Consider the following 26,705-nt stretch of genomic DNA (forward strand, 5'->3'; position numbering starts at 1 on the left):
TAGCCCAGGTTGGTCTCTTTAAATCAATATATAGCTGAGGAGAACTCAGACCCAGTACTGGGGAGGCAGAGGCAGGAGGATTTCTGAGTTCCTGGATCTCGTAGACTGGGCTGGCCTCAAACTTAGGTAGGAGATGCACCTACCTCTGCCTCCTGACTGCTGGGATTAAAGCTGTGCGCCACCACTGACCAGTTGTGGGGTTTTTTGTTGTTGGTTTTAGTTATGGGGTTTTGTTTTTTCAAAGATAGGGTCCCACCTATGTAGCCCTGGCTAGGCTGGAACTTGCTATGTAGACCAGGCTAGTCTTAGATTTGCTTGCCTCTGCCTTCGGTGTAGTGTCCGCCTAGGGTGCTCCTGAGCCTCATACTAGGCTCTGCCCCTTGATATCCGATTGGCTGTAGTAGACTCTAGGCCACGCCCCATCTCGGTCCCCTGCAGACGCTCTGGTTTGTTTGAGCTGGTCTGTTCATCCCTCTATGGACGCTTGGAGGCGCTGGTGAGTCGTACTTCACTTTAGCTCCACCCCTGCTACCTAATTGGTCAGGTTCCTCACTTTGCTGAAGCCCCGCCTTCCGCCCCCATACCGCACGTGAACACAAGTGTCTTCCTGCACCGGACGCCCGAGGGCGCTCGCAACTTCCCTGAGTGGGTGCCGCCCTAAGCCCGGTCCTTATATCCGATTGGTTAAGAGCTTCGTGTCGACGCCAGGCTCCGCCCGGACCCCGCCCCCTCCCTCCGCCCTGTAGTGCAGGCGGCGCTTGTTGTTCAGCGGCGGCGGCCGAGCTCGGGTGCATCCTCGGGCCCGCCGCCGCCGCCGGAGCGTTCGGCCATGGAGCTAGAGGTGCCGGACGAGGCGGAGAGCGCCGAAGCGGGGGCCGTGACGGCGGAGGCGGCCTGGTCTGCGGAGAGTGGGGCGGCGGCAGGTAAATGCTACCCCCCCGGTCGCTGCGATGGGCTCGCCCCTCTCCCCCGCCGTGGCGCGTGGTCTCGACCGCCTGCTTCGCGCTGCGGTGCGGCCTGCCGGGCTGATCCATTCTCAAGCGCGGCGCGGGGGTTCACGCTCTCTCCCATTGCCTGTGCGGGGGAGGGGGCATCAGCGTTCCGGCCGGGGAGACTTCACCGCCCCACCCGGGGATGCGGGACTCGCAGCGCTCGACCCATTTTAGGGTCCTTGGGTGACACGGTGGAGCCGCAGGCGGGCGTGGGTGCGGCTCTTTATCCTGGCAGCGTGTGCATGCAGCGAGCCTCTTTTAGATGCATGCGGTAGCGGTGAAGCGGTCCTCCGGTTTGGAGGTAGAGGGAACCCGTTTTCTTGCTGCAGGGGATAGAGACAAGCAAGTCATATCTGCCCCTTTGAGTGTGTGGCGAGTGGCTTCTCCACAGTGTGTGGGAATGCTGGAGCCCCCTCATTCTAATGGGGGACCCCACTTGCGGACACTGCCTAGCAAAAAAGGGCGAGTGTGTCCTCCATGCGACCCCCTTTGCTGGGCTGTCAATCTTGCAACTGTCACCTTCTGGTCCCTCCCTGCTACACACCACTGATCACCGATCTGTTGGCCTCAGTTTACCTCCCTCTAAAATTCGGGCTGGGGAAGGATAAAGGAATGGTGTTGAGGTGCCTTCTCTGTCCTGGCTGGGTGAGCAGATGTCCCGTCAAACCCCCAACCTCCCAGACCCTTCTCCCTGGACCCTGTCAGTTATACTAGGGTAGCCTGTGGGGCCACCCAGAGCCTGTGGGGCCACCCAGCTTCCTGGTGTCCCCTTCCTTGTCATGAGCAGCATCTCTGGGTTTGCAGTCTGTAGGCAGGGCGGTCGGGATGCACAGCTGAGAGAGAACAGAACGCTCCCTTCTCCATGGAGGTCACAGGAACTTTCTGGATTCACAGAACTCTAGGCTCCCTCGGTAGTGCTCCGTGGCTGACAGCTGAGTTAGGTCTCTGTGGGCTCACTTAGGCTTCCAAGGTTCTCCCTGGCTGTCCTCATGGAAGATCAGGAGGGAAGGAGGAGCCAGGGAGCCAGGTTTCTTCAACCCCAGGCGCTCAGCCTTTTTCTCTATGCCATTGGGAACCTGGTAGCTAGCCTGCTTCTAGCCTCCAGCCACCTGCCCTTCTGGGCTGTCACCTGGTGTCCCGTGCCATGCTGGAGAAATTGTGCAGGGGACAGCAGGGCCCTTAGTGGCCATAAACCTGATTGCTCCGGGCACTCAGTTCCCACGACAGAGTTCACAAACATTGTCCCTGTATGGAGCCTTTCGTCACAGGGGGCCTGGGGGGACGACAAACTAGCTGGAGCAGACAGGGTCTGTCACCGAACTCTGGACAAACCTGTGCCTGACTGACCCCCAGGGGCTGTTTCTCCCGGAAGTTCCTTTTCCTGCCCAGAGTCCTGTTAGTCATCCACACAGAATCCCATAGCTGCCTGTGAGTCCCACCCTCTAGTCAGGCTCCCTGCTGTGTCCCCACCTGTAAAATGGGGAAGCCATCTGGATCTACTCTGACCTTGGGTTGTGAAGAAGCACCGGAGTCCAGACTGCCTTAAAGGAGTCAGTTGCATTTATTTACCACCAACTGCATACCTGCCTCCACGTGAACATGGTGGGTGTCCAGTGTTGGTGTCTCCAGCCACACAGGGACTGGAGGTCAAAGGCAGGAAGAGTGAGGCCTACCCCGCTTCCCAGAAGACCTGGTGCTCTGGGGTGCCTGTCTCCCCTGCAGCCCTGTCAGCAGCCTGTTATCTGCTCTGGTAATTTCCACCTATCTGATGGGAAGGAAACCTGCCTCTGTGGTGTTTAGAATCCAGTTACTCCAGAGGCCTGGCCCAAAAACTGCCTGCCTCCTGCCTTCCTGTGGCTGCTGGGGCCCTTGTGCGATTTCTGGGTGTGTGGTGTGTGGTATGGCTTGGGAATCCTGGATACTAGGACACGGGGCTGGTGACCTGCCTGGGCTCTGGTGTGAGTGTTCCTGAGCTTTGGCGGTCCCAACCTGCCACTGCCTCCTCCCCCATCTAAATTGGCGGCGAATTATGTCAGCGTTGCTTCTAAAATCACCCCAGAGCCTGCCCACGTCTCCTCCACCCTGTGCCTCTGCTGGTCCAGCAGCATCATCCTTCATTTTGTTTTCCACCAGCTCTCCGTTCCATAAGGAGCCCATAAAACCTGGCTCAGGGCCCTCCCTTCCTGTCTACTCCTTGCACCCTCAACGCCAGCCACAGGAACCTCTATGTTCCTGCAGCAGCTCAGCACCAGAGTAGGGTGGCATTCAACAGGTGTGCGGTGACTGTCAAGGTGTGCCAGTAAGAGGTGGTGGCCTTGATGTCAGGGTCAGAACTGTTGGCCTTAGAGACAAAAGGTTCAGTCAAGTCTTCGCTTAGGTGTTATCCTTGAGGTCATGCAGTCGGATGACAGCTGCCTCAGTCTCCCCCATGGAGAGAGGCTCTGGGGCCCTTCCTCGATTGGACTGTTGGGGTCACGATGTGCGCAAGAGCAAGGTAACGCTGGGACAGGGACTCGAGCAGTTGCAGCCCATGTGCTAGGTTTTGTCAATAGTTTTTTTTGTTTTTTTTTTTTTTGGTTTTTTTTTTTTTTTTTTTTTTTTTTTGGTTTTTTCGAGACCGGGTTTCTCTGTATAGTCCTGGCTGTCCTGGAACTCACTTTGTAGACCAGGCTGGCCTCGAACTCAGAAATCTGCCTGCCTCTGCCTCCCGAGTGCTGGGATTAAAGGCGTGTGCCACCACGCCCGGCTGTCAATAAAGTTTTATCAGCACATGGGTCATGCCCATCATCCCACAGTGTGCCTTGGCTGCCTCCTTGTTCAATTGTGGAGCTGGGCAGCTGTAGTAGGACTGTTGGTCACACAGACGCACGCAGACTCAGTCTGCTTCCCTCGGAAGATATTTGTCAGACTCAGGAGCCCATTAGATAAGGGCCAGCTATCATCAAGGTGACATTAAGCTAGGACCTCACAAGGAATATCTGCCTGGGCCTCAGGCATTCGTGTCCCTGGGCTCGGCCCCAGTGCCATGTAAGCCAGCTGTGGTGGACAACACCTGTCATTCCAGCACTAGGGAGGTGGAGGCCTGAACATCAGGAATTGAAGGTTAGCCTTGGCTACATGCTCAAAGGAGTCAGTCCTCTCCTACCTTAGAGTCCTGGGGATAGAATTGAGCTGCTCAGGCTTGGCAGCAAGCCCCTCACTCACTGAGCCATTTTGCTGGTCCAGTGTTGACTTTTCCTGAGCTTCTACTGTGCCTGGTGGGCTAGAGGCTTTGACGGCCAGGGGCTAGCCTGGGGTGCTTGCTTACAGAGGATTTGGATCCCAGCCTGCTCAGAGCCCTGAGCTGTCTGTGTATGTGCTGCAGGCTTGGGGACCCTGGATGTGGCGGTCTGGGTGCGATTAAGGGCACATCGGCATTGGTCATAGGAAGCTGTGTCCCTTGAAAATGAGTGAGTGTGGGAAGGTGGGAGAAGAGTCTGCTGGGTCTGAATGGACCACGAGTCAGCTACTGGCTCCTGACTGTTCTGTTACTGGGCCGAGTGTCATCCCCGCGCCCAGTCACCATGCAGGTGAAGACCCTGCCACAGGATTATGCCGAGCTGGGAGTGAGCTGTAGCATCGCAGGCTGTAGCGCCATGCAGAGCTGAGCAGACCCTTCGCTGTCACAGGCCTTCGGGGTTCTTGACTCCCAACAGTGGCAGTGGCTCCCCAGCCTACAGTGGCTGCACCAGGTAGAGACGCACATGTGCACTGAGCAAGCTTGGACTGAGTCGCTAGCCCTCTGAGGGTGCTGGAGTCCAGGGGGCTCACCATATCCAGGTCGACCCTGGTCAGAGATCTGATAGAGGCTGAGCCTCCTGGGATGAGGGGACCGGTGGGCTCAGTGGGCAGGCTGGGTGGCAGGAGCTCAGCTGCGGCCACCACAGCTGATTCTGTGAACTGGTTTTTGTTTGTTTTGGAAGCTTTTTCCCACTATGGCCCTTTCACCATCGCCTGCTCCTGTCTGAGCTCCCTGGTCATTTTTCTTACTCACCTTGGATGCAGCTGCCTTTGGTCCTATGCTAAACACAACTTGGGCCTCATGTTCTGGAAACTATCTTTTCTGTTTCCAGTTGTGCAGTCTTTTGTTGGGTTGTAGGAGCTCTTTGTATATTGTAGACCCTTCCCTTTCACCTGTGACACCCCTTGCGTCACATCTCTCTTCTGGCAACTATTGACCATCAGCAAATTTTAGTTCTTCTGTTGTCAAAAGTGTCCATCTGACTGTTAACAGCTTCCTGGTTTGACATCATAGTCAGAAATTCTCCAGTTTCTTAATCGTCTCTGTCCCCACCTTTTATTTTTGTTATTGCCTTATGTAGCCCAGCTGGCCTCAAACTCACTGTTTAGTATAGGATGATCTGAAACTACCAGTTCTCTTTCCTTCATCTCCTGGGTGCTGGGGTACCTGTCACCAGCTGTGTGCCCGGGTCATGTGACGTTGAGGATGGCGTTCAGATCCTGGTGCATGCTGGGAGAGTACCCTGTCCACTCAGCCTCAGCCCATCCCGCCTTTTTGCCTGTTGTTTTCTGAGCTGGGGGTTGGGGGTGTCTTGTAGCCAGGCTGGGGACACAAGAAAACTAACCAGGAATTCTGTGCAGTAGGCACTGTGCTTTTGGGGGTCACAACCTCTGGGTCACGTGTCCTGGTGGGGCACAGTGGGGCCCTCTGCCTGAGACTTCGGTGGGGTCGCCTTGCCCGACGTTCAGCTCTTTGGGACAGACTGTGGAGCCTTCTCTCACCACTGGCACTGAACAGTGTGAGGACCTGTAGGACCGTGGGTGGCCTGGTGGCCCGGCCTGGCCTGGCTTCCTGTTTACCTCCCAGAGCTGACCGACAGGGAAGCACAGGGTTTGTCTTGTGTGATGGGTAGGTGGGACAGTCACCCTGGAAAACAAGGACAGTGGGGTCACACCCCACCCTGCTGCCCTGCCAGACTCCTGCACTGCTGGCCTCCAGCAGCTCCTGAGGGCCTGCGGTGTGTATGGCTGCCCCCACCTCTCTCAACCGCCACCACCTCGTGACTTCCTTTCCTCTCTAGTTCCAAAGAGGTGACGAGTGTTCCCGGGACAGCGGGCGGGCTGAGGGGAGGAAGTGCTGCCCTGCCCAGCCCTGCACAGAGCCCAGGCCTGCCCAGTCAGGAGGCTGCAAATGGTTGTCTCTGGGTGCTTCCAGGTCATCCACCTGCCGCATTAAAGCTGTTGGAGATGTGTGAGAGAGGCTGCCAGCTTTATTCAGCCTCTCTGAAGTCTAGGTGGAGTTCACACCTACGGCTGCAGCACTCAGGTGTGGAGTCGAAGCTTGTGTTGCACTCAGTCATCACCCCACCGTCCGTCTGTCTGTCCATCAGTCCGCACTACAGCCAACCCTGCATGTGCCAAGGCATGAGCTGCGGTCCCTCCTCTCCTCTGCCTTTATGTGGGCTCTGGGCACTGGACGTGGGTCCTCAGGCCTTTGCACCTTCCCCTGCTGGCCTCAGTGGCACTGTATCAAAACTGCGCAGTCTCATTCCAGAACCTTCCAACACTCCACCCATTTCTCAGCACCTCCTGGCACACACGAGTCCACTCCCTGTCTGGGAGCCCACAGGATGTGGCCTTTATGTCCTGGTCCCTCACCGAGTCCCATGTCCTTCATGTCCCTCCACAGTTTGGACTTGTAAGAGCCTCACTCCTGTTCATGGCTGAGTAATACTCCAAATGGGGACAAGACGCCCTGGTGTACTGTTCCTCCTGGACAGATGTCCATGTTTCCTTGTGTTGGTTGTTTTCGGAAAGTCCCACAGGGACTGTGCACAGAATTTGGGTGGATTGGGCTTTTCACTTCCCCTGGTGGCTGCCTGAGGGTGGACTCGCTGAGTCACAGAGAAACCGTGTGTCTGACTGGGGACAAGTCAGGCTCGCCCACAGCCACCAGTACTTCTCCTTCCCTGCCGGCTGCAGGTGGCTTCCTGTGACTAGCTTCACTGACAGTAGTGGCTGTTTTTAGTCCTTAATGTTACATATGTGTCTGTCTTACGTGTGTGGGGGTGGTGCCCTGAGGGTGGCAAGGTCAGTGGTCACCTTGCCAGAACCACTTTTCTCTTTCTACCATGTGGTCCTCAGGTTTGAACTCAGGCCGTCCAGCTTGGTAGCAAGCACCTTCACCCACTGAGCCCTCTCTCTGGCTTGTGTGGCCTCTCTTCTGAGCACAGGCACAGTAGGCATAAGGAAGCCGCTCGCTGTTTGTGTGTATATGTGTGTGTGCATGTGTGTGTACGTGTGTGTGTGTGTGTGTGTGTGTGTGTGTGTGTGTGTGTGTGAACGCACGCGCATGTCCGCATGGGCTTATAGTTACCGTGGTGCCAGTATGTGGTGTGCCAGATCTCCTGGAACCGAAGATACAGGTGGTTGCTAGCCATCGTGTGGATGTTAGACATTGAACCCAGGCCCTCTGGAAGAGCAGCCAGTGCTTTAACTATCGAGCCATCTCCCCAGCCCATTGCTGTGACTGTCCACTGTCTTTATGTTTTAGACAGGGTCTCCCTGCATAGCTCAGGCTGGTCTCAAACTCCCAATCCTCCTGTCTCAGCCTCCTGAGAGCCAGGATGACAGAGGAGGGCTGCCAGGAGCAAGGAGTCCAGGAGCCACGTGTTTTGCGTGAGCTGTGCCTCTAAATGACCTCAAAGTCGGCGTGCTGTATGGGCAGGGCCATCCCCTCTGAGTGGTCCCTGAGGGGAACCAGTGACGCCAGTGAGGGGTGGCCCTGACTTCTGCCATGGTTCATGCTGGACTGAGGTTTAGAAGATAGGTGAGCAGAGGGAACAGTCTCAGGAGAAAGGGACTGGACAGGAAGGAAGGACCATGTTGGTCTGTTGTCCCTGAGCCCTAAGCGATAGCAGCCGCCAGCACAGAGGTGTTGGCTGCCAGAGCCAGGAATGGAACTAGCTGTGCAAAGATACTGTGGGCAGACATTCTGGCTTGGGCCATGAAGGGACAGCACACGTGGCCCAGGCACCTGGGAAGGCCCAGTCATATGTAGGCTCTGCCTAAGCCAGAATGAAACACCCTGGCGGAAGGAGTTATCAGAAATGCAAGGACCTCTGGGGAATGGGTTATTTGGACTGGGAGCCTCTGCACCCCAGGCAGCAGTGGACCTTGGTCCTGTCTCTCCCACAGCCCATCCCGTGATTTAGGCTGTGGTCTGGCTTCCAGGCCTCTCAGCATTCAGCGCTCCACCCACCACTGAAACAGTTTTCTTGAGAACATTAACTGAGGGTCTGGGGGCAGGCATCTGTGCAGGCTGGGTGGGTGAGACCCTGTTTCAACATCCTCCTGTTGCCCACACACCACAGGAAGCACCGTCTTCCTCTGTAGCCCAGGCTGGCCTGAACCTCGTCAGCCCTGCCTCGTCATCTCGGGTGCTGAGATGGCAGTTGTGAGGCACCATGCCTGAGTTCTTCATTTCTGCCTGTCTGAGCTGTCAGGTGCATTGGGACAACACTCTGGGGCCATGGAGTCCAAGGGTCCAGTGCTGGCCTGTTATCCCTGGTGTGTGATAAAGATTAACCCACAGAGAGCGGGAGCTCTCAGGCAGGGCTGTTGCTCTTCCAGGACTTGGCAGATTCTTTCTGTGGCCTGTCCCATTGTGTCCCAGAGTGCCGACTTCAGCTGCTAGGATCCAGTTTTTCTGCAAGTGCCTGACAGAGTGCACACAGCCATGTGGCATCCTGCTTACCAGGGCAAGGTGGTCATCTACGGGTACCCCACAGCTGCCTTAGGAGACATTATGTCGCTGGGGATGGCCCTTCTTAATTGTATGGCATAGATGGTCTCCTGGTTCCACGACCTATACTTCCTGTGCAGGGATGACCAGCCTGCCACAGCCCAGCATTGCTGTTGGTGTTGCTGCAGTGATGCTGTGTAGCCTTGGTGACCTCTGCCTCCTCTTGTCCTCCCCCTCTTCCTCCTCCTCCCCACCTCCCCCTCCTCTTCCCTCTCAGCCTCCTCCATCTCTTCTTCTTTCTTTCTCTTTCTGCAGTTCTGAGGCCAGAGGCCAGGGTGCGGTGCGTGCCCTGCAGTGTCTCTGGAATGCATAGTATCCAGTCCCTCTTCAGCAGTTTGTTTCCGGTGCAAGGTTTCAGAGGCCCACGTGGGTCAGGTTGTTCTTCACATGGGACTAGATCACTCAGACGACCCTGAGGTCCCTTAAATTGACTATAGCAGAAAGATCAGTAAACCCCACAAATATGCTGCATGCCCACAGGTGTCCCCAGCTCCGCAATGGTTCCAGGGTGACAGACTAGGAGCATGGTGATGTGGCCGGCCGCCTTCTGGACCTGTTTGTTGTTGTTCAGGAAGCTGAGTTTTCTCTCTCAAGCTTGGAGCGAGCCCCTGGCCTGTCCCCTCACACACTGCAGAGGTGGGGGCGGGGTCCAAATGGGGACCTGCTGCTGGGGCCATCACCTGCTGGGTCCGCAGGCTGTGAGCATATGGAAGGGGAAGTTGGTAGGTGTCTGTGAAGCTTGGATACAGCACCCTGATCCTGGCCACTCAGAGGCCAGGGACCAAGCTCTGTGACAGATGGAGTCTGCAGGTCCCATGAGGCCTGCGCTAATAGTGATGTGTTTATCATTGTGGACACTTACGTCTACATTTTGATTTTGGGATCTTGAGCTATAATTGGTAGACTGTAGGGATCACTTGTTTAAGATATACACACCTGTGTGATCTTCAGATTATGCAGCCAGGTAATCTACACAGTTCCAGAACATCACATCCCTCAGAGAAGGTCTTCTCTGCTTAAGGCATCCGCCAACAAACACATGCGTTCCCTTCTGTGTTCTCCCACCCTGGGTATGACCTGTCATGGATACTGTATGGCTTTCTTGTTTGGGTCCCCTGTGTCAGGCCTCCCTCCTGTTCTTGGCTGCGTGTTGCTCCAGTGTGTGGGTCCCTGGGACAAGGATGCACTGTGGAGTATGAGAGCAGCAGAACATTCGCTTCCTTTTTGAGGTCTTCGCACAGCCACCACGTCTCAGTCCGCTGCTGCTGCTGCTGCTGCTGCTGCGTAACAGGCATCTCCAATGCGGAAGCCCCACACCACACTCGTGTGTGCACCTACACAGATTCCGATGGGATGTGTGATGCCTCTCTTGGGTGGCCAGAAGTGGGATCGTGTGCCAGCTCTCTATTTAGAGGGTGTCTCCTTCCCTGTACATGCAGCATGGGAGCCATCAGCCACCGGGCCCATCACAGTTGAGCAGTGTGGCCGTGTGGGGGATGTGTGAGGGTCTCGCTCAGCAGTGGGCAAACCTTACAGGAGTCTGCCAGAAGGAGCTATGGAGAACACAGCTGTGCCGGGGCAGGATGGATTAGGGCAGGGGCCTGTGTTGGCTTGAGGAGGCGGAGAGGAGGGAATCAGGGAGGCAGCAGGAAAGGAAGTCTCAGTATAACCCAGTTAGCAGGCTAGAGTGAGCTCATGGATAGCCCCCACCTCTGCTGGCCCCAGGCCTTGCTCTCTGAGGCAGAGTGGCGGCAGGGTCAAGGGCCTGTGATCTCCCTGGCTGTAGTTTCTGTTTCCTGTCCTTTCCAGCCCCTTTCCTTTTTCCTGTGCCCAGACCTCTCTGCCCCCCCCCCCCCGCCCCGTTCCTGTCACTCTAGGATCACCTGTAAGAAATGTCTGCAGGTGATGGGCATAGCCCGTTTTACAGATGGAGTGACCTGGGTTGTGTCCCCAGGCAGTTGCAGCCCATGTGACAGGTGCTTGGGATGATGGGGACACAGCTTCCAACCTCCCCAGGAGAAACTCGCTATAGAGAGATTCAGACTCACCCGAGGTCACCCAGCCGTGCAGCAGCAGACATTGGCCTGAAGCTTGAGGGGTATCGTCACCACTTGCCTGGGTGCTGCCGGCAGACGTGGGCTGCCTGGGCCTCACGCACCGCACCCGTAGCCAGCTGGTGCCCCCGCCTCCCCTCCTCCCTGACTATTTTTAAACATAATTTCCTGGAAAACGGGGCTGCTTGCTCAGAAGACAATTGGCTGGGAGGAGAGTGTCTGAGCTGTGTCAGGGCCCCTGAGTGTCCCTGTCCCCACTCCTGGCCGCATCTCCAGGGTCTGTCTTAACTCCCATGTTTCAGCCAGTGAGGTCAGAGCCCATGGTCCATGCTGGGGTCCATGCTTGGCTACACGGGGAGCAGGTGACTTGGGACCTCAGAATGCCTTGCACAAGTTCTAGACCTTCTGCCACGGTTCAGCCAACCTCCTGCTCTCCTGGTCCTTGATCTCCGTGCCCCAGATGCAGCTTGTTCCAGTGTAGAGGCAGACACGGGTCAGCTGATAGAGCCGTGCCATCGCAGTGGCTGAAGGGTTACTCACCAGCACCTTATACAGCCGCCATGGTCCGTCCCCATCTCCTGTCAGGGGCAGGATCAATGTCCTGAGGTTGTGGTCCTGCATCCCCCTGTGCTGGGCATCTGTTCCAGGCCCATCCTGTGCACTGGGAGCCTCCGTCCCTTGGCTCACAACCCCTACCTCCCCTGAGGAACTGTTAGTGACATCAGGAGAGGAGACAGAGTCACCCTCATTGCAACACCCATCTTTCTGTCCACGAGTGTCTCCCACAAGCCCGGTTCCTGCCGCTGTCTCTTCAGTGACTCGGGTCACGCCTCCATGGCCCACAGGGGGTGTGAACACTTACCTCCCCAAGGGTCATCTCTTGGTCCCAGACACAGAACCACAGACTGTTCACTACAGAGAGGCCAAGGCAAATACCAGGGTGGCTTCTAGAACCTTTTGTGATGCCACCTATGGTCCTCGGTCCCTGGGTCAACAGCATCACAGTCCACCCAGTGCTAGGTTTGAAATCCACACAGACAGTCACCTGTGATCTGTGTGTGGTCTGTGATCCAGGAACCTCAATGAACCTGGGGTGGGGATGAAATTACCCCTCCCCCTCTACCACCACAGAGCAGGGGAGGAAGTCACCCCGGTGCACAGGCACACAGCCTGAAACAGGGATGGCTCAGTGAATAAAGGGCTTACTGCACAAGTGTGAAGAGCCAAGTTTGAGGGGCTGGAGAGATGGCTCAGCAGTTAAGAGCACTGGCCGCTCTTCCAGAGGTCCTGAGTTCAATTCCCAGTAACCGTGGGATGGCTCACAACCTTCTACAATGGGATCTGACGCCCTCTTCTTTCTGGTGTGTCTGAAGACAGCTACAGTGTACTCTATAAATAAAATAAGTAAATCATAAAAAAAAAAAAAAAAAAAAGAACCAAGTAAGTGTGACTCCCTAGCACCAGGTAGAAAGCTGAGTGACCTGCACAGCTGTTACCCCATCACTGGGGAGATGGAGGCAGGAGGATTGCTGTGTTTAACAGATGCCAAGCAGCCTAAGAACCATGAGCCCTAGGCTCAGTAACAGACCCTGACTCAAAACCAAAGGCACAGCCAGCCGTGATGGCGCATACCTTTAATTCCAGCCCTCAGGAGGTAGAGACAGGAGGATCTCTGACTCCGAGGCCAGCCTGGTCTACAGAGCGAGTTCCAGGACAGCCAGGGATACACAGAGAAACCCTGTCTGACCAAACCAAACCAAACAAGCAAAACAAGAAGCAAACTGGAGAAGGATGAGGGAGGCCTGGCCTGGCCTCTGGGCTCCGTGCTGATTGTGTCCCCCTTGCCCCCAGGTGTGACCCAGAAGAAGGCTGGCCTTGCAGAGGTGAGTCCCCCTGTCTGAGGAGGCATGGGCTGACGCGCTGCTGTGTGTCCTGAGGCTGTGCAGAGCACTTCTCTGGACCCCAAAACTGTTGGGGGCAGGGGGCTGGTGCCATCATCCGCACTGCAGGAGGCAGGGCCTTAGACACCACAGCTTGGGGCCTGAGAGTCCCGAGTCCATGGTAGGACAGTTTTTCCTCGGGCCCTCAGAAGGAGAGGGTCCCAGGGACACCCCAGAGCCTGCAGAGCTGTGAGGAGAGGGGAGCTAGGCTCTAGTGTCCGGAGGATGACATTGGGGGATAGATAATCTGGGTTCCTGGGAGCAGCGTGCCCCCTAGTGGCAAGTGTACAGAAGCACAGGCAGCTTGGCCCTGGTGACCCCCCAGCCCCACAGCACAGCAGCCTTCTTCTGCCTCCCAAGCCCTCTGCTTCTGCACTTACAGAACCTTCTGGCTACCTTCCCAAACTGTTTTTGGTCCCTGTTCCCCAGGCCCCCTTGGTGACAGGGCAGCCAGGCCCTGGCCATGGGAAGAAGCTGGGCCACCGAGGCGTGGATGCATCCGGAGAAACTACATATAAGAAGGTAGCCGAGACAGGTGTGGGGGCTGGGAAGGGAAGCCCCCATGACTGGCCCTCAGCCTCCCTGCATGGATGTTGGTGTGAGAAGCAGCACTGTACGGTCTGCTAAGAGTGTCAGCCATCATGAATGTGACATTGTGTCTCCCCACCCCCATGAGACATAGCTATCCCCTCTGAGCCCTGCCCCCCACACCCCCAGTTCACTTCTGTTGTGGAGCCCCTGCCGTGTGTGGCTGTGAAAGGTGGCTGTTAGCTGGACAGATGCAGATGGATATTCTCAGTGCAGTACCGTGTGTGTGTGTGTGTGTGTGTGTGTGTGTGTGTGTGTGTGTGTGCTGCACAGCACAGAGAGGCCTCCAGGGTCCTGATGCCACCAACCCTCCCCATAGACCACCTCGTCCACCCTGAAGGGTGCCATCCAGCTGGGGATCGGGTACACGGTGGGCAACCTGAGCTCGAAGCCGGAGCGGGACGTGCTCATGCAGGACTTCTACGTGGTGGAGAGCATCTTCTTCCCCAGGTAGGCCCTCATGGCTGCATTCTGAGTGCGCCATCTGTCACCAGCAAGGCTCCCTGTGCCCCTGCCTACAAGTATTTGAGCAGCAGGAAGGAAGGAGACACACATGGTGCCCGCCCACTTGCTCCTTGGCCAAAGCTGGTCCCATGAGTGTAGCTGCCTGTGGTTCTGGCCCCACAAGCCCGGCCTGGTGATTGTCTCTAACCTCAGTGCAAGGAAGGCAGAGAATTCATGGCCACATGGGCAATCTCCTTCAGAAAATTCGGTGGCGAGGTGTTGACCTCTGACATCCCCATGCTCATGCGTATTCAAGGGATGATGGTTAGTGCGTCTCCTGAAGCAAGTCACAATATCCTCACTAAGCGGCGACCCCACGTTGTGTGTGCGGTTGTGTATGGGACAAGAGGGGAGGCACCCAAAAAAGCCACTGTCCTCACAGCTATCCCCCTGCGTCCTCCTCTGCAGTGAAGGGAGCAACCTCACCCCTGCCCACCACTTCCAGGATTTCCGCTTCAAGACCTATGCACCTGTTGCCTTCCGCTACTTCCGGGAGCTCTTTGGCATCCGTCCAGATGACTATTTGGTAAGTGTAGCCATCAGCATCACCAGGTAACAGGCTTCCCCAGGCTGAAGCCTGAAAACAAGAGTTGTACACCACCTCCCAGGGGCAGGAGTGGGCGGTTCTACTGGGTTCTGATGCACAGAACAGAGAGATGGAGGCCCATGACCCCTTTAAGGACACACCTCCCTGTGACCTCACATTTCCTCGGCTACACCATCACCCAAGAGCACACACTGGGGACCAAGTCTTTGGCCATGGGATCTGCTTCACCCTGCTGCTGTGGGCCTCCTCACAGCAGCCTGCCCTGTTGTGCTTTTTCTGGTCCTTGTTTGCTAGCTCCTGTTGAGTTGGTCACAGTTTCCAGGAGGCTGTGGATTCATCTAGAAAGTGCAGCTCGGGCATCTTGGTCACAAAGTCCTGGGGGGAAGTGAACTAGGGGCCCAGACACAGGGCAGGCACCTCGGTCAGTTCCCAGGAGGGTCCCGTATCACGCAGTGACCATGATGCCACGCAGGCAGCAGTGCAGGAGAGGAACGCAGCCAGGTGTGGGCGTCCCTGCCTCTCAAAGATATATATGGCTCACCACAGTGGGTAGAGGAAGGACAGACAGATGGCCTGGCTGGGGAACGGGTGCGACATGGCTTAGACATGTGTCCCTACCCATCAGCATCCCCACCTGGAGTGTGGGGAAGAGTGACGTACAGAGATGACACATGAATGTCAGCTGTCAAGAAGTGGGGAAGGGAAATGGCCATGGGCTGAGGGCCAGCATGCTGATAGCCTATGCTCGGAAGGTGCCCGTGACCCAAGATGGCTGCTGAGTTGCGGCTACCACACAGAGGGTCCAGGTAGGGCGTAGGTAGGAAGGAGAGAAATGTACCCACTGTCACCCATTTATGGAGCATTCCTCAAAGCACGTGTCCGTAGCAGCTGAAGGGAGGCTGGAGGCTCGTCACATGGGAACATGCCTGAGCCCATCACACTCTGTAACAGTGCGCTTACGTGGGGGGGGGGGGGCAGACAGGCCACACCCCTCACGTCGTTGCTCCCGCCTCTGCCCTGCAGTACTCCCTGTGCAATGAGCCACTCATTGAGCTCTCCAACCCTGGGGCCAGCGGCTCTGTCTTCTACGTCACCAGCGACGACGAGTTCATCATCAAGACTGTCATGCACAAGGAGGCAGAGTTCCTGCAGAAGCTGCTGCCTGGCTACTACATGGTGCGTGGCAGGGGTGGGCGGGTGCAAGAGCAGGAGCTGGGCTTCTAGAACCTTCTCACCAGTCCCAGCATGGGGAAGGGTGCAGGAAGGCCCACCTCTGTCCTCCCACCCTGCCACACCCCTTGGGCCCACAGCAGCATCTCCTCGGGCGCATGAGGGCCAGGGATGCAGTGAGCCATAGGCACAGACCTCTTATGAAAGGCCAGCAGTGCAGGGCTTCCTCCGCTTCACAGGGCCAGACCTCCAGTCCCAGCTGGGATGAACCAAGAGGGTCAGGTGTGACCACCCTGCGTAGCTCAGCACAGACCTTGGAAGCATCATTCATCCACTGAATGATGCCCAGGTGGGACCCCAGATGTCCTGAGCTCAGGAGCAGTGACTGTGTGCTGGGGATGGGATGACAATTCTGGCCTTCAGAGAGCACAGGGAGACTACAGGCCCAAGCTTCGGCCAAGGACAGCCCAGAGGGAAAGGCGCCTGTCCCCCACCTGATACACTGAACTGCATCATTCCAGGAAAACACAGGATGAGGAAAGATGTGGTTTCCGACTTCTCCATGTGTGTCATGCCATACAGTCATATGCAGGGTGCGCTGATGAGACAGGGCAACTGCAGACTGACACCCTGTCTGCAAACCAGAGAAACAAACGAAAAAGTGTTAATAGGAACTAAAGAGGGAACCCAGTGGCTAGAGTACCAGCTGCTTTCACAGAGGACCTGGTCTCAGTTTTCAACACCCAACGTAGGCTCGCAGCTGCCCCTAGCCCTGGCCTCCGGGCAGCAGACACAGTGTGCATATTCACACATGTAGGCCAATACTCATGGACATGAAATAAAAACAACTAGAACAGAGCCAGATGGTGGTGGCACACATGTCTTCATTCCCGGCACTTGGCAGATCTGAGTTCCAGGACAGCCAGGGCTACACAGAGAGACCCTGACTTCAAAAACCAAAAGCCAACCAAAAATCAAAAAACAAAAAATAAGATGAGAAGGTTGGGGTAGAGCCCCGCCTAGAGCCCCACAGAGGGTCTGGGGGTGGAGTGCAGGTGGGCAGTTGGGAAGTTACCACCCCCCACACACACACTTTTCTGAGATCGGAGGATCAAGCTGGACCTTGGTCATCCACAGCAGCCACCAGCCACCGTACAATGGCTCCTTGTCCTCTCACCCTACAGAATCTCAACCAGAACCCACGGACGCTGCTGCCCAAGTTCTACGGGCTGTACTGCGTGCAGTCTGGTGGCAAGAACATCCGTGTGGTGGTCATGAACAATGTGCTGCCCCGTGTCGTCAAGATGCACCTTAAGTTCGACCTCAAGGGCTCCACGTACAAGCGCAGGGCCAGCAAGAAGGAGAAGGAGAAGAGCCTGCCCACCTACAAGGACCTGGACTTCATGCAGGACATGCCCGAGGGGCTGCTGCTGGACTCCGACACCTTCGGCGCCCTGGTCAAGACGCTGCAGCGAGACTGCCTGGTAAGCTCTGCTCTCACGAGGGCTGCCATGCATGCTCAGGAGCGGAACAGTTCGCACTGGTGATTCCTATTGTCCCAGCGCGTGGGAAGCTGAGGCAGGAGGACCACTCAGGCTAGGGTCAAAGCGTGGGCAAGTTAACCTGTCCCCATATAGAAAATGCTGATGGGGGCCTGGGGTAGGCAGCAAGGGGCTGGCCTGGCCTCCGTCCCCAGCGCCACACAAAAAGAAACAAGGATTTGAACTCCACAGGAAGACCAACAGAATCTACTAACCTGGACTCTCAGAGTCTGAACCACCAAGCAAAGAGCACAGAAAGGCTGGACCTAGGCCTCCCCGCTCATTTGTAGCAGGGGTGCAGCTTGGCCTTCATGTGGGTTCTGAACAACTAGGGTGTGGGCCTTCTTTTTTTTTTTTTTTTGGTTTTTCGAGACAGGGTTTCTCTGTGTAGCCTTGGCTGTCCTGGAACTCACTTTGTAGACCAGGCTGGCCTCGAACTCAGAAATCCGCCTGCCTCTGCCTCCCAAGTGCTGGGATTAAAGGCGTGCACCACCACGCCCGGCTAGGGTGTGGGCCTTCTTGTCTGTGGGATATGTTCTTTTAGTTGGGCTGCCTTGTCTGACCTCAGTGGGAGAGGAAGTGCCTAGCCTCACAGAGATTTGAAGTGTCGGGGGAGGATACAAAGGGGGACCCCCCCCACCTGCTAAGAGGAGAAGGGGAGAGGTGAAGGATTGTGGGAGGAGGTGACTGGGGGGGGGGCAGTAAGCGGGATATAAAGTGAATAAGTAAAAAACGTAAAACTGAAAGAAAAAAGTTAGCAAGTAAACAGAGCTCAGAGGGTAGAGACCCTGCTCCCTATGAGGGGCCCCGAGCTCCATCCTGCTGCCGCAGAAACCAGGTGCGAAGGGACGCCATAATCGTCCTGAGTGAGCAGGATGTGCGGAGAAGTTACTGCCTCCTGGGTATCCTGGAAGGGGAAGGGGAGGGACAAGTGAATGGGAGAGGACACGGCCCAAAGACTGAAGGGAAGCCACCAGGAGTGGTGACACACACCTGTTATTCTACACCTGGGAGGCTGAGGCGGGAGGATTACCACATTCGGGTTTCAGTCTGGACTACATAGTGTTAAGGGTCTCATATAGCCCAGGCTATCCTGGAGCTTGCTATATAGACCAGGCTGGACCCAGAGACACTGCCTGCCTCTGTCTTCTAAGTGCTGGAATTAAAGATGTGCCCCAAGCAAGGCCTCCCTAAAAATAGCTTCTCAAGTCCCTGACGCTGCAGAGTTGGGGCAGGGGACAGGCATTGGCAGTCAGCACCCTGTCTTCTGAGCTCAGGTCCATAGCTCTCAGGCTCCCTGAAGGACCAGCTCAGGGGGCCTCTTGGCTCTTCTGAATGTCCTGAGTGGCTCTGGCTTTCAGCCCTGGGAGTCACCCCCCTGTGCCACCCAGGACAAAGCAACCTCCTCCTGGGCCAAGCCCTCCTCCATCCAGGACCTTGTTTGTCCTGACAACACTTAGACCCCTTTGCCAGGGTGCTGGGGTTGTTGGCTGCCCTGCCTGCCCCCTGACCTGTCCTACTGTCAGGTGCTGGAGAGCTTCAAGATAATGGACTACAGCCTGCTGCTGGGCGTGCACAACATCGATCAGCAGGAGCGGGAGCGCCAGGCTGAGGGCGCCCAGAGCAAGGCAGATGAGAAGCGGCCCGTGGCCCAGAAGGCTCTGTATTCCACGGCCATGGAGTCTATCCAAGGTGGAGCTGCCCGTGGGGAGGCCATTGAGACAGATGACACGTAAGTGGGGTGCACTCACTGTAGCCTATGCTCCTTCCCAGTGGAAAGGCAGCGCATGCAGTTACAGGCCCCGGGCATGGTGGGCACACTTATATCCCAGCACTTGGGGTGGAGGCAGAGGCAGGGGAATCTCATGAGTTCTAGGCCAGCCAGCACAGTGTAGTGAGACCCTGTGTAACAAAAAGAGGGACAATGGCTTTGCAGTGACCCAGCAGGAGGCCTACATGATACCCCTCCCCCTTCATCTAGCTGGCACCCCATGGCCCCAAAGAGAAGGTACCCTGTCTTCAGAGCTGGGAGGGAGAGCTGTCATTCATAGGCATAGGGATAGGCCTCTGAGAACTGTCAGCCACAGGCCACCTGTGAGGGACAAGAGTAAGCAAAGGCCCTGTGCAGCTGTTCCCCTCATCATCTTGGCTTTTGTAGGGTCTGCGTGGGGCCCCGGAGGGGACCAGGTGAGCCTATGCATCCTGTGTGGTGTGAGATGGGCCTGTGGGGCTTCAGCTGCAGCAGCTTCAGGGCTGTGGGCCGCTGAGGCGTTGAGGAAGGTCACTAACAGGACTGTGCCCCAGGGGACAGGCTTGTTGTATTAACACCTCAGGATGTCTGAGGCAGCTGTGCCCTGTGGTGTGCATGTGCATGGAGACCTGCTGAGGTTGCTCAGGCTGGGCCCCAGGGCAGCTTCTGCCCGTCCTTCTGCTCCCAGCGTGGTGGTCCCCAAAGTCGTGAGCATGGCCCTCCTGTGCTCATCTGATCCGAGTCTCTCTCCACAGGATGGGAGGAATCCCAGCAGTGAATGGGCGTGGGGAGCGACTGCTCCTCCACATCGGGATCATTGATATTCTGCAGTCCTACAGGTGCGCGGGGCCACGCCCAACAGGTTACTCTTACTCCCCTTTCCACATGGCCACGCCCCTCAGGCTACCTGGCCATGCCCACCTACCCACTCTCCTTGACCCCAGCCCACCCAGTCTTCTGCTGCATCTGGGTTCCACCCAGATTGACTCTGCCCCTGTCAGTTCAGCGCAGTGGGTTCCTCTAAGCCCTGCCTCTCAGGCTGGCATTGGGCCAGTGGGCTGACATTCTGGGCCCCATCTGTCCCCAGGTTCATCAAGAAGTTAGAACACACCTGGAAGGCCCTCGTCCATGATGGGGTGAGTCCCATTCATTCATTGCACCCATTGGCCCTGCACTGAGCAGACCAGGGTGGGCAGGGGACATACAGGTGCCCTGCAGCTCAGCACTGGCCTCTGGCCTGGTTCCCATGGGAGTGCTGGGAAGGGTTTCACTGTGTGCTGGGCTGCTGGGGCTTCCACAGCCCCTGTCTCAGTGACCCCCACCCCAGTGTTTAAGACTCCCACTCCCCTAGAATCGAGGTTTAAACAGAAACTTTCAAAGGGTCCTTAGGATGGTCTTGGCAGAAGCTTCCAGAATGTGTGCTAAAGTTAGGGAGGAGAGGCACTCCTGTCATCCGGCCACTCAAGGGGCTGAGGCAGGAGGGTTTGAGGTCATCCTTGGCCTCAAAGTGACTGTGTGTCAGCAAACAAGCCAAAGACCGGTGCATGTGCGTGTCCTGTGACCTGTGACCCCATCCCTGCTCCACCGTGCTTCCCTAGGACACTGTCTCAGTCCACCGGCCCAGCTTCTATGCAGAGCGCTTCTTCAAGTTCATGAGCAGCACGGTGTTCCGGAAGAGTTCCTGTGAGCCACCACCTGTGGGAGGGGGCAGAGGGCCAATGAGTTTCCAGCTGGGTTGGGGGAAGAGTGAGACCAGCCAGGCACACTCCAGTGAGCCCTGATCGGAGGCCTTGGGCCCAGAAGGGCCACATGTCACTAGTTCACATAGGCCCAGCGGCAGGACATTGGGAGGGGCTGGCAGGCAGGGCCTCACCCAGCCTCCTGTGCAGTCCTGAAGGATGGAGCATAGGACATAGACAGTGATGGAGGGGGAGTTGGCTGGCAGGAAGCCGTAGAATCTGAGGCTATCCCAGTACTGACCCCTTGACCCTTCTGACTCTGCAGCCCTGAAGTCCTCTCCATCCAAGAAAGGACGTGGTGCCCTGCTGGCGGTCAAACCCCTGGGGCCCACTGCTGCCTTCTCAGCCAGCCAGATCCCCAGCGAGAGAGAGGATGTGCAGTACGACCTGCGGGGGGCCCGAAGCTACCCCACGCTTGAGGATGAAGGTGACCTGCCAGCCTGGGCACAGGGGCTGGGGCATGCTATACTGTGGATGCAGAGGTCTTAGGGCAGCCTGAACCCGAGAGGTGGTGGGAGGTGAGGAGGGAGGGAGCGTACCAGCAGGAAGGAATGGTGCAGGCCCTGCAGGCTGTTCAGTGGTCCAGGTTTCTGACACTAACGTGACTGACCAGACTGGACAGGGTGGCTGATGGAGCAGAAGGCCAGCTCCTGAGGTGGAGCCGCGTGGGAGGGGGGATGGGCTACAGCCATACAGGCTCCTGCTTGCTGCTCCTGCAGGCCGGCCTGACCTCCTGCCCTGCACCCCACCGTCCTTTGAGGAAGCCACCACAGCCTCCATCGCCACCACCCTGTCGTCCACCTCCCTCTCCATCCCAGAGCGGTCCCCTTCAGACACATCGGAGCAGCCCCGGTACAGGTAGGCAGGGTTCAGGTGGGTGGAGCAGTGTGGAGCCGGTGCTGCGAGCGGGTGGATACAGCCCTGCGTCACCACGCTCTGACAGCAGGTATCCATCTCCTCTGTGCCTCTCCCACAGGAGGCGCACGCAGTCTTCAGGCCAGGATGGCCGGTGAGCCCCTTCTTTCCCCATGGCCCCACCCACCTTAAAAGGCAGCAACACTTGGCACTGAGCTCCAGGCTTCACCCCACAGACACTGCAGGCCTGGCCAGCTTCCAGAACCTTCCGACCCTCCTGCACCTCAGTTCCAGACACCAGAGCAGTGCCAAGCTCCCCTGCGTGCGGGCTGCTTGTGCTGCGAATGCACTCCGGGCCTCAGCAGGACCCAGCGGCTACTCCCCAGGGATCACCCCAGGCTAGGACTCCCTGGGAACCAGGAATTGCATGCAGCTCTGGGGTCGGGGAGGAAACTGAGGCTGGGCCATCCTCTGCAGGCCCCAGGAGGAGCCCCATGCGGAAGACCTGCAGAAGATAACTGTGCAGGTGGAGCCAGTGTGCAGTGTGGGGGTTGTCCCCAAGGAGGAGGTTGCAGGGTGAGTGTCCCCCCTCACTCAGGGATGCCAGTGCTGTACACGCCCAGCCAGCCCTGCCTGCTCTTAACACAAGAGGGAACAAGTGTGTGCACACCTGTCACCCGAGCATTGAGGCAGAGGGTGGTGTCCTAGTTAGGGTTTCTGTTACTGTGCTGAGCGCCAGGACCATAGTTTTTTCAGGAAAGGAAGGGTTTATTCCCACTGATAGCTCTCAGGTCACCTCCATCACTAAGGGAAGTCAGAGCTGAAACTGACTGAGGCCATGGAGGGCACCTCAGCCTGCTTTTTTTATACCCAGGACCACCTGCAGGGTGGCCCTGCCCAGAGTGGGCAGGACCTCCCTCCCACATCAGTCAATAGAGAAAATGCCCATCTGACTGGGTGTGGTGGTGTACACCTTTAATTCTAGCACTCTAGAGGCAGAGGCAGGGCAATTTCTGTGAGTTCAAAGCCAGCCCAAGCCCGGTGTACAGAACGAGTTCCAGGACAGCTAGGCTATGTTAAGAGAGTATGTTTGAAAATAAATGTAAAAATCAGTAAAGAAGAAAGAAAATGCATTGTGGTCTCGTGCAGGACAGTGTGACAGGGACAGACTTAGGACAGTGGGGTTGGGGGACAGTGTGATGGGCAGACTTGTGTGCAGGACAGTGTGACGTTTGACGGGACAGTGTGACAGGGACAGGCTCAGGCAGGGGTTGGGGGGTAGTGTGACAAGGGCAGACTCATGTGCAGGGCAGTGTGACAGGGACAGACTCGGGCAGGACAGTGGGGTTGGGACCGATTTCCTCAGTCACCAGTCCCTCTTCAAGGATGCCTGCCTTGTGTACAGTTGACAGAACTGAGCAGCACGAAGGGCTATGGGTTGAGATCTGTCTCCAAAACCAAAAATAGTGTCCCCTGAGATGGAGAGTTGGTAGATCCAGCTCGGGCTGGGAGAGTGGGCTGTGCACAAAACTATCTCTTACCCTATCACTGTTCTGTGTCTCCAGAGTGGAGGTCCCCCCATGTGGGGCATCGGCTGCAGCCACTGTGGAAATAGACGCTGCCAGCCAGGCCTCAGAGCCTGCCAGCCAGGCCTCAGATGAGGAGGACGCACCCTCTACAGACATCTATTTTGTAAGTTCTCCCAAGACCCCTCTTCAGGCCCCTTTGGGCCCTTGGCCTCCAAGGCACCTGTGGACAGTTACAACTGCTTCTGTCTCTGGTGTGATCACTCTGGGTGGCAGGGCCATTGCTCCCTTGGCCATGGGGACAACTGAGCAAAGACGGAGGCCCTGTGTCTCTGGCAAGCTGGGAACCACGCGAAAGCTTCGTCCTTCTGGGGGAGGGACACTCGTGATAGTGTGGCCTGGGGACCTGGTGAGTGGCTGGGGGCGGGGGGGCTCCATGCTGCCTGCCCTGTGAGATGGGACACGCCCCTTCGTGGACAAGGTAGATCTGACCCCGTCCACCATGGAGAGAAATGCTGTCATGGTTGCGGGCCCAGAACAGGGATATACCCATAAGCAGTCAGAGCTGCAGCAGCCCCCTGGGGGTCAGCTGGCACTATCACAATGTCATCTCTTGACCCTGGTGCTGAAACCTCAGCTGGGGTCTAGGGTTGTCCTCTCCCACCTGGGGTCCTCACTGCTCCCTACTAACTCACCCACGGTCCCTGAGATGCTCCAGTTAGGCCTACGCTCCCACCTGGTCAGACATACTGTCACCTGTGTTGGGGCCAAGGGTACCTTTGTGTTGCTGGTTTGGGCCTGGGAGTGCCCAGGGCTGTGTCCTGGGTTAGGTCCTGGCCTTATGGGATCCCTAGTCCCCGACCCAGCCACACATCCTGCTTCCGTCGCCTGTGCCTGCTAGTCCTGCTCAGCTGCCCACCTGTATCCCCTGCCTGGTTCCCGCTTCATCCTCTACCCTCTCCTCTCTTCCTTCCTCCCGCCCGGCCCACTGTGTGGCCAGTTCGCCCATGGGAGATACTGGCTTTTCTCTCCCCGTCGTCGCCAACTGCGGGCCGTGACACCAAACCACACAGGCGCTGTAAGTGACCACAGCCCGCCACGCGTGGAGATGGGGCTCCGGAGCACAGCAGACCCCTTCTCTCAAGTGACCGAAAGAAAGCACAGCTGTAGTGTAGGTCAGCTGAGCCCCCCTAGACCAGAGACAGAGACGCCCTGTGACCCGAGCACCACTCCTTCTCAACTACCCATCTGCGGCCAGGTCTGCAGTACCCCACTTACTCATGTCACTCTCAGGTGTGGGCACTTAACCAGGCTTGAGTGTTGCAGGGACCACTGAGCCAGGATCTGCCCTTCCCTCCATTGCATACTTCACAGGAGGAGAAACTGAGGCTCAGGCCACACAAGGAACCCACAGGGCACAGGGTTCAGAGGAACCCATCCTCACAGTCCATCACTCGTCCTAGTGACCTTCCAGGACACGTGACTGCGCTGCAGTGGGCCAGCCTCGTAGCTGGGGCTGTTACCTCTCTTTCCACAATAAGTACCAGGCCCAGAGAGGCCTGGGTGACCTGCCCAGACCTGCACAGCCCTGGAGGTAGCAGGACGGTCTGTCACCCCAGCACTAAGAGGTGGAAGCAGGATCTGCAATTTCATTGAGCCAGGGATGGCTAAGTTGGGGGTGCAAGGCTGCCCTCTGCAGGATAGATTGTTGGCCTCCTTGCAGGAGGTAGACCACGGGCGTCTGGCTGGCCTCTGGGGGATGGCACATTCCGCCATACCCCCACCCCGCTCTTGATCTACCTGCTCAGCACCGTCAGCCTTGTTGTCTGAGGCCTTTCTGTGCCCCACTCCTGACTGTACTCCTTGACACTGGGAAGCCCTGCAGAAGGCAGGATGACAGCCCAGGACTGGCTCTCTGCGGTTTCGGCCCTGGGGGAGCCCGATGAGGTTCAGCTTGGATGGGATTCGCAGGAGCCATGTCCCTGCACCTACCGTGCTCAGCGGTCAAAGCTTGCAGTGTTGTCTGCCCTGTGCTCAGCAACCTGTGCCTTGCAGCAGGCTGTTGGGGCTGTGGAGGGTAGGGGTAAGCCCAGGGAGGTCAGCGCAGGGAGGGCCCCCGCTCCACTACAGGCTGGACCAGTGGGGACCAGGGTAGTGGGACAGAGGGGGCACGTGGGGAGGAGGAGGAGGGGAGGAAACCCCCGGCCCGCCCCCTGCCGGCCCTCCTGCACTCCTGCTTTACTAACTGCTTCCCGCTGCTGCTCCCCTTGCCGCCGCCATCGCTTACCCAGGGCCAAGGGTTGGGGGCAGGTGCCCCTCACAGGGACCCGGGGTTGCGGCTGCTCCCCAGGGTTGGGGTCCCCCTCTTTTACTTTCTGTCTCTTCCTTCTGCCTGTCTGCTCCTCGCCCCCTGCTCTTCTGCACCCCTCCTGCACGCGCTGCGCAGCCCACCGACGAGAGGAGCTGGGTGTACTCCCCGCTTCACTATAGCGCGCGGCCCGCCTCCGACGGCGAGAGCGACACAGTAAGTCCCCAGGCAGGGTGGGAGGACAAGGCCGGAGCTCCTCCCCTCCTCTGGTGACTCCCTGCCCCCTCCTCTTCCTCTGGTGCCTCCTTCTCTTACTTTGAATCCTCACCCAACTCTTTAGGCTCCTCTAGCGCCAACTCCTCTTCCTCCCTTCCCCGACTCCTCCCCCTCTCCCTTTCCCCCCCACTCCTCCCTCCCCGCTGCTCCGGGCACAGGGATCTCTAGGTGTACCAACCTTTTGGCCCGGGGAAACCAGGCCTGGCCTCAGGGCTACCCACACCTGTAGCTCTGAGATTGTACCAGGAAGCTTAGTGGATGGCAGGGGCCCCGCATGGGTCCTGCCCTCCCTCACCTGCCCTTCTCTGGTCTTTGCAGTAACTTCTATGCAGTCCCCAATCTGGAGCCCAGCGTCCTTCTGCCACCCCAGCCACTTCCTGGAGGCGCTGCCCCCCACTGGGGCTCAGAGCTCAGCGACATCACCCTGATGGCCCCTGGCCCGACCTTGTTCTCTCCCTCTCCACCAACGGACGTCACTGGCCAGGCCCAGCCCCAGGATAGCTCAGGCTGCCATCAGCTGCTACCTGTGCCTGTTGGGGCAGCAAGATTTGGAGTGCCCATCCTGTATTTATTTGGGTCTTTTTTTTTTTTGGACAAAGAGTGAACACAGGTGTGATTTTCTAGAAAGAAGACAAGACACAGAAAACCCAGGAAGAAGCTGCAGCCACCAGCCTAGGTGGATCAGGCTCTACATGTCTCACTACTCTGGGGACCGAGGCCCGGTAGCTCCAGTAAAAGCCACACACTCCAGGGCTCTTGTTATGGCCTGCAGAGGAGACAGGCCCTGGAGCCTCCGCTTGCCAGCCCAGGTCTGTGCTCCTGAGTTGGGTCACCTCAACAGAGCCCCTCTGTCACCTCAGGTTTGGGACCCGAGCAAACCAGAACTAGGCATGCCCTGTGGTCTTTCTGCATCTGTTTACTGCCACTGGAAGGACATCCCCACGCATGACTGTCACCTGATGCTGGACTGGGAGGGTCCATGTCATCTGCCTCTCATCTCCTTGAAGCCCTGAGCTGGTGCCGTGGGTCCCCTCAACTACTAGGGGATTCTCTGCCCTGAGAAGGGCACAGTCAGGCTGCAGGTCCTAAGACACTGTGGCTGAAGAAAATA

General features: G+C 57.4%; 1 protein-coding gene across 3 annotated transcripts; it reads left to right on the forward strand.

Moving 5' to 3' along the window:
• The first annotated feature begins 756 nt into the window (after positions 1-756).
• Positions 757-26,185, forward strand: Pip5k1c (phosphatidylinositol-4-phosphate 5-kinase type 1 gamma). Of its 3 annotated transcripts, XM_021173792.3 has the most exons (19): positions 757-923; positions 12,702-12,733; positions 13,220-13,312; positions 13,698-13,828; positions 14,291-14,408; positions 15,453-15,605; positions 16,784-17,083; positions 18,667-18,872; positions 19,646-19,729; positions 19,978-20,026; positions 20,489-20,573; positions 20,895-21,056; positions 21,349-21,487; positions 21,606-21,638; positions 21,962-22,060; positions 23,050-23,176; positions 24,011-24,088; positions 25,457-25,534; positions 25,913-26,185. In XM_021173792.3, exons 1-19 carry the CDS (start codon positions 830-832, stop codon positions 25,913-25,915), a joined length of 2,064 nt encoding a protein of 687 aa, XP_021029451.1. In that variant the 5' UTR covers positions 757-829; the 3' UTR covers positions 25,916-26,185. The 3 variants fall into 3 exon arrangements, with proteins under 3 accessions (XP_021029451.1, XP_021029449.1, XP_021029450.1); XM_021173790.2 differs by lacking the exon at positions 24,011-24,088; XM_021173791.2 differs by lacking the exons at positions 24,011-24,088; positions 25,457-25,534.
• Positions 26,186-26,705: the final 520 nt, after the last annotated feature.

Source organism: Mus caroli, unplaced genomic scaffold (assembly GCF_978045245.1).
Source record: "Mus caroli unplaced genomic scaffold, Mus_caroli_1 scaffold_9, whole genome shotgun sequence".
Classification (NCBI taxonomy): Eukaryota; Metazoa; Chordata; class Mammalia; order Rodentia; family Muridae; genus Mus; species Mus caroli.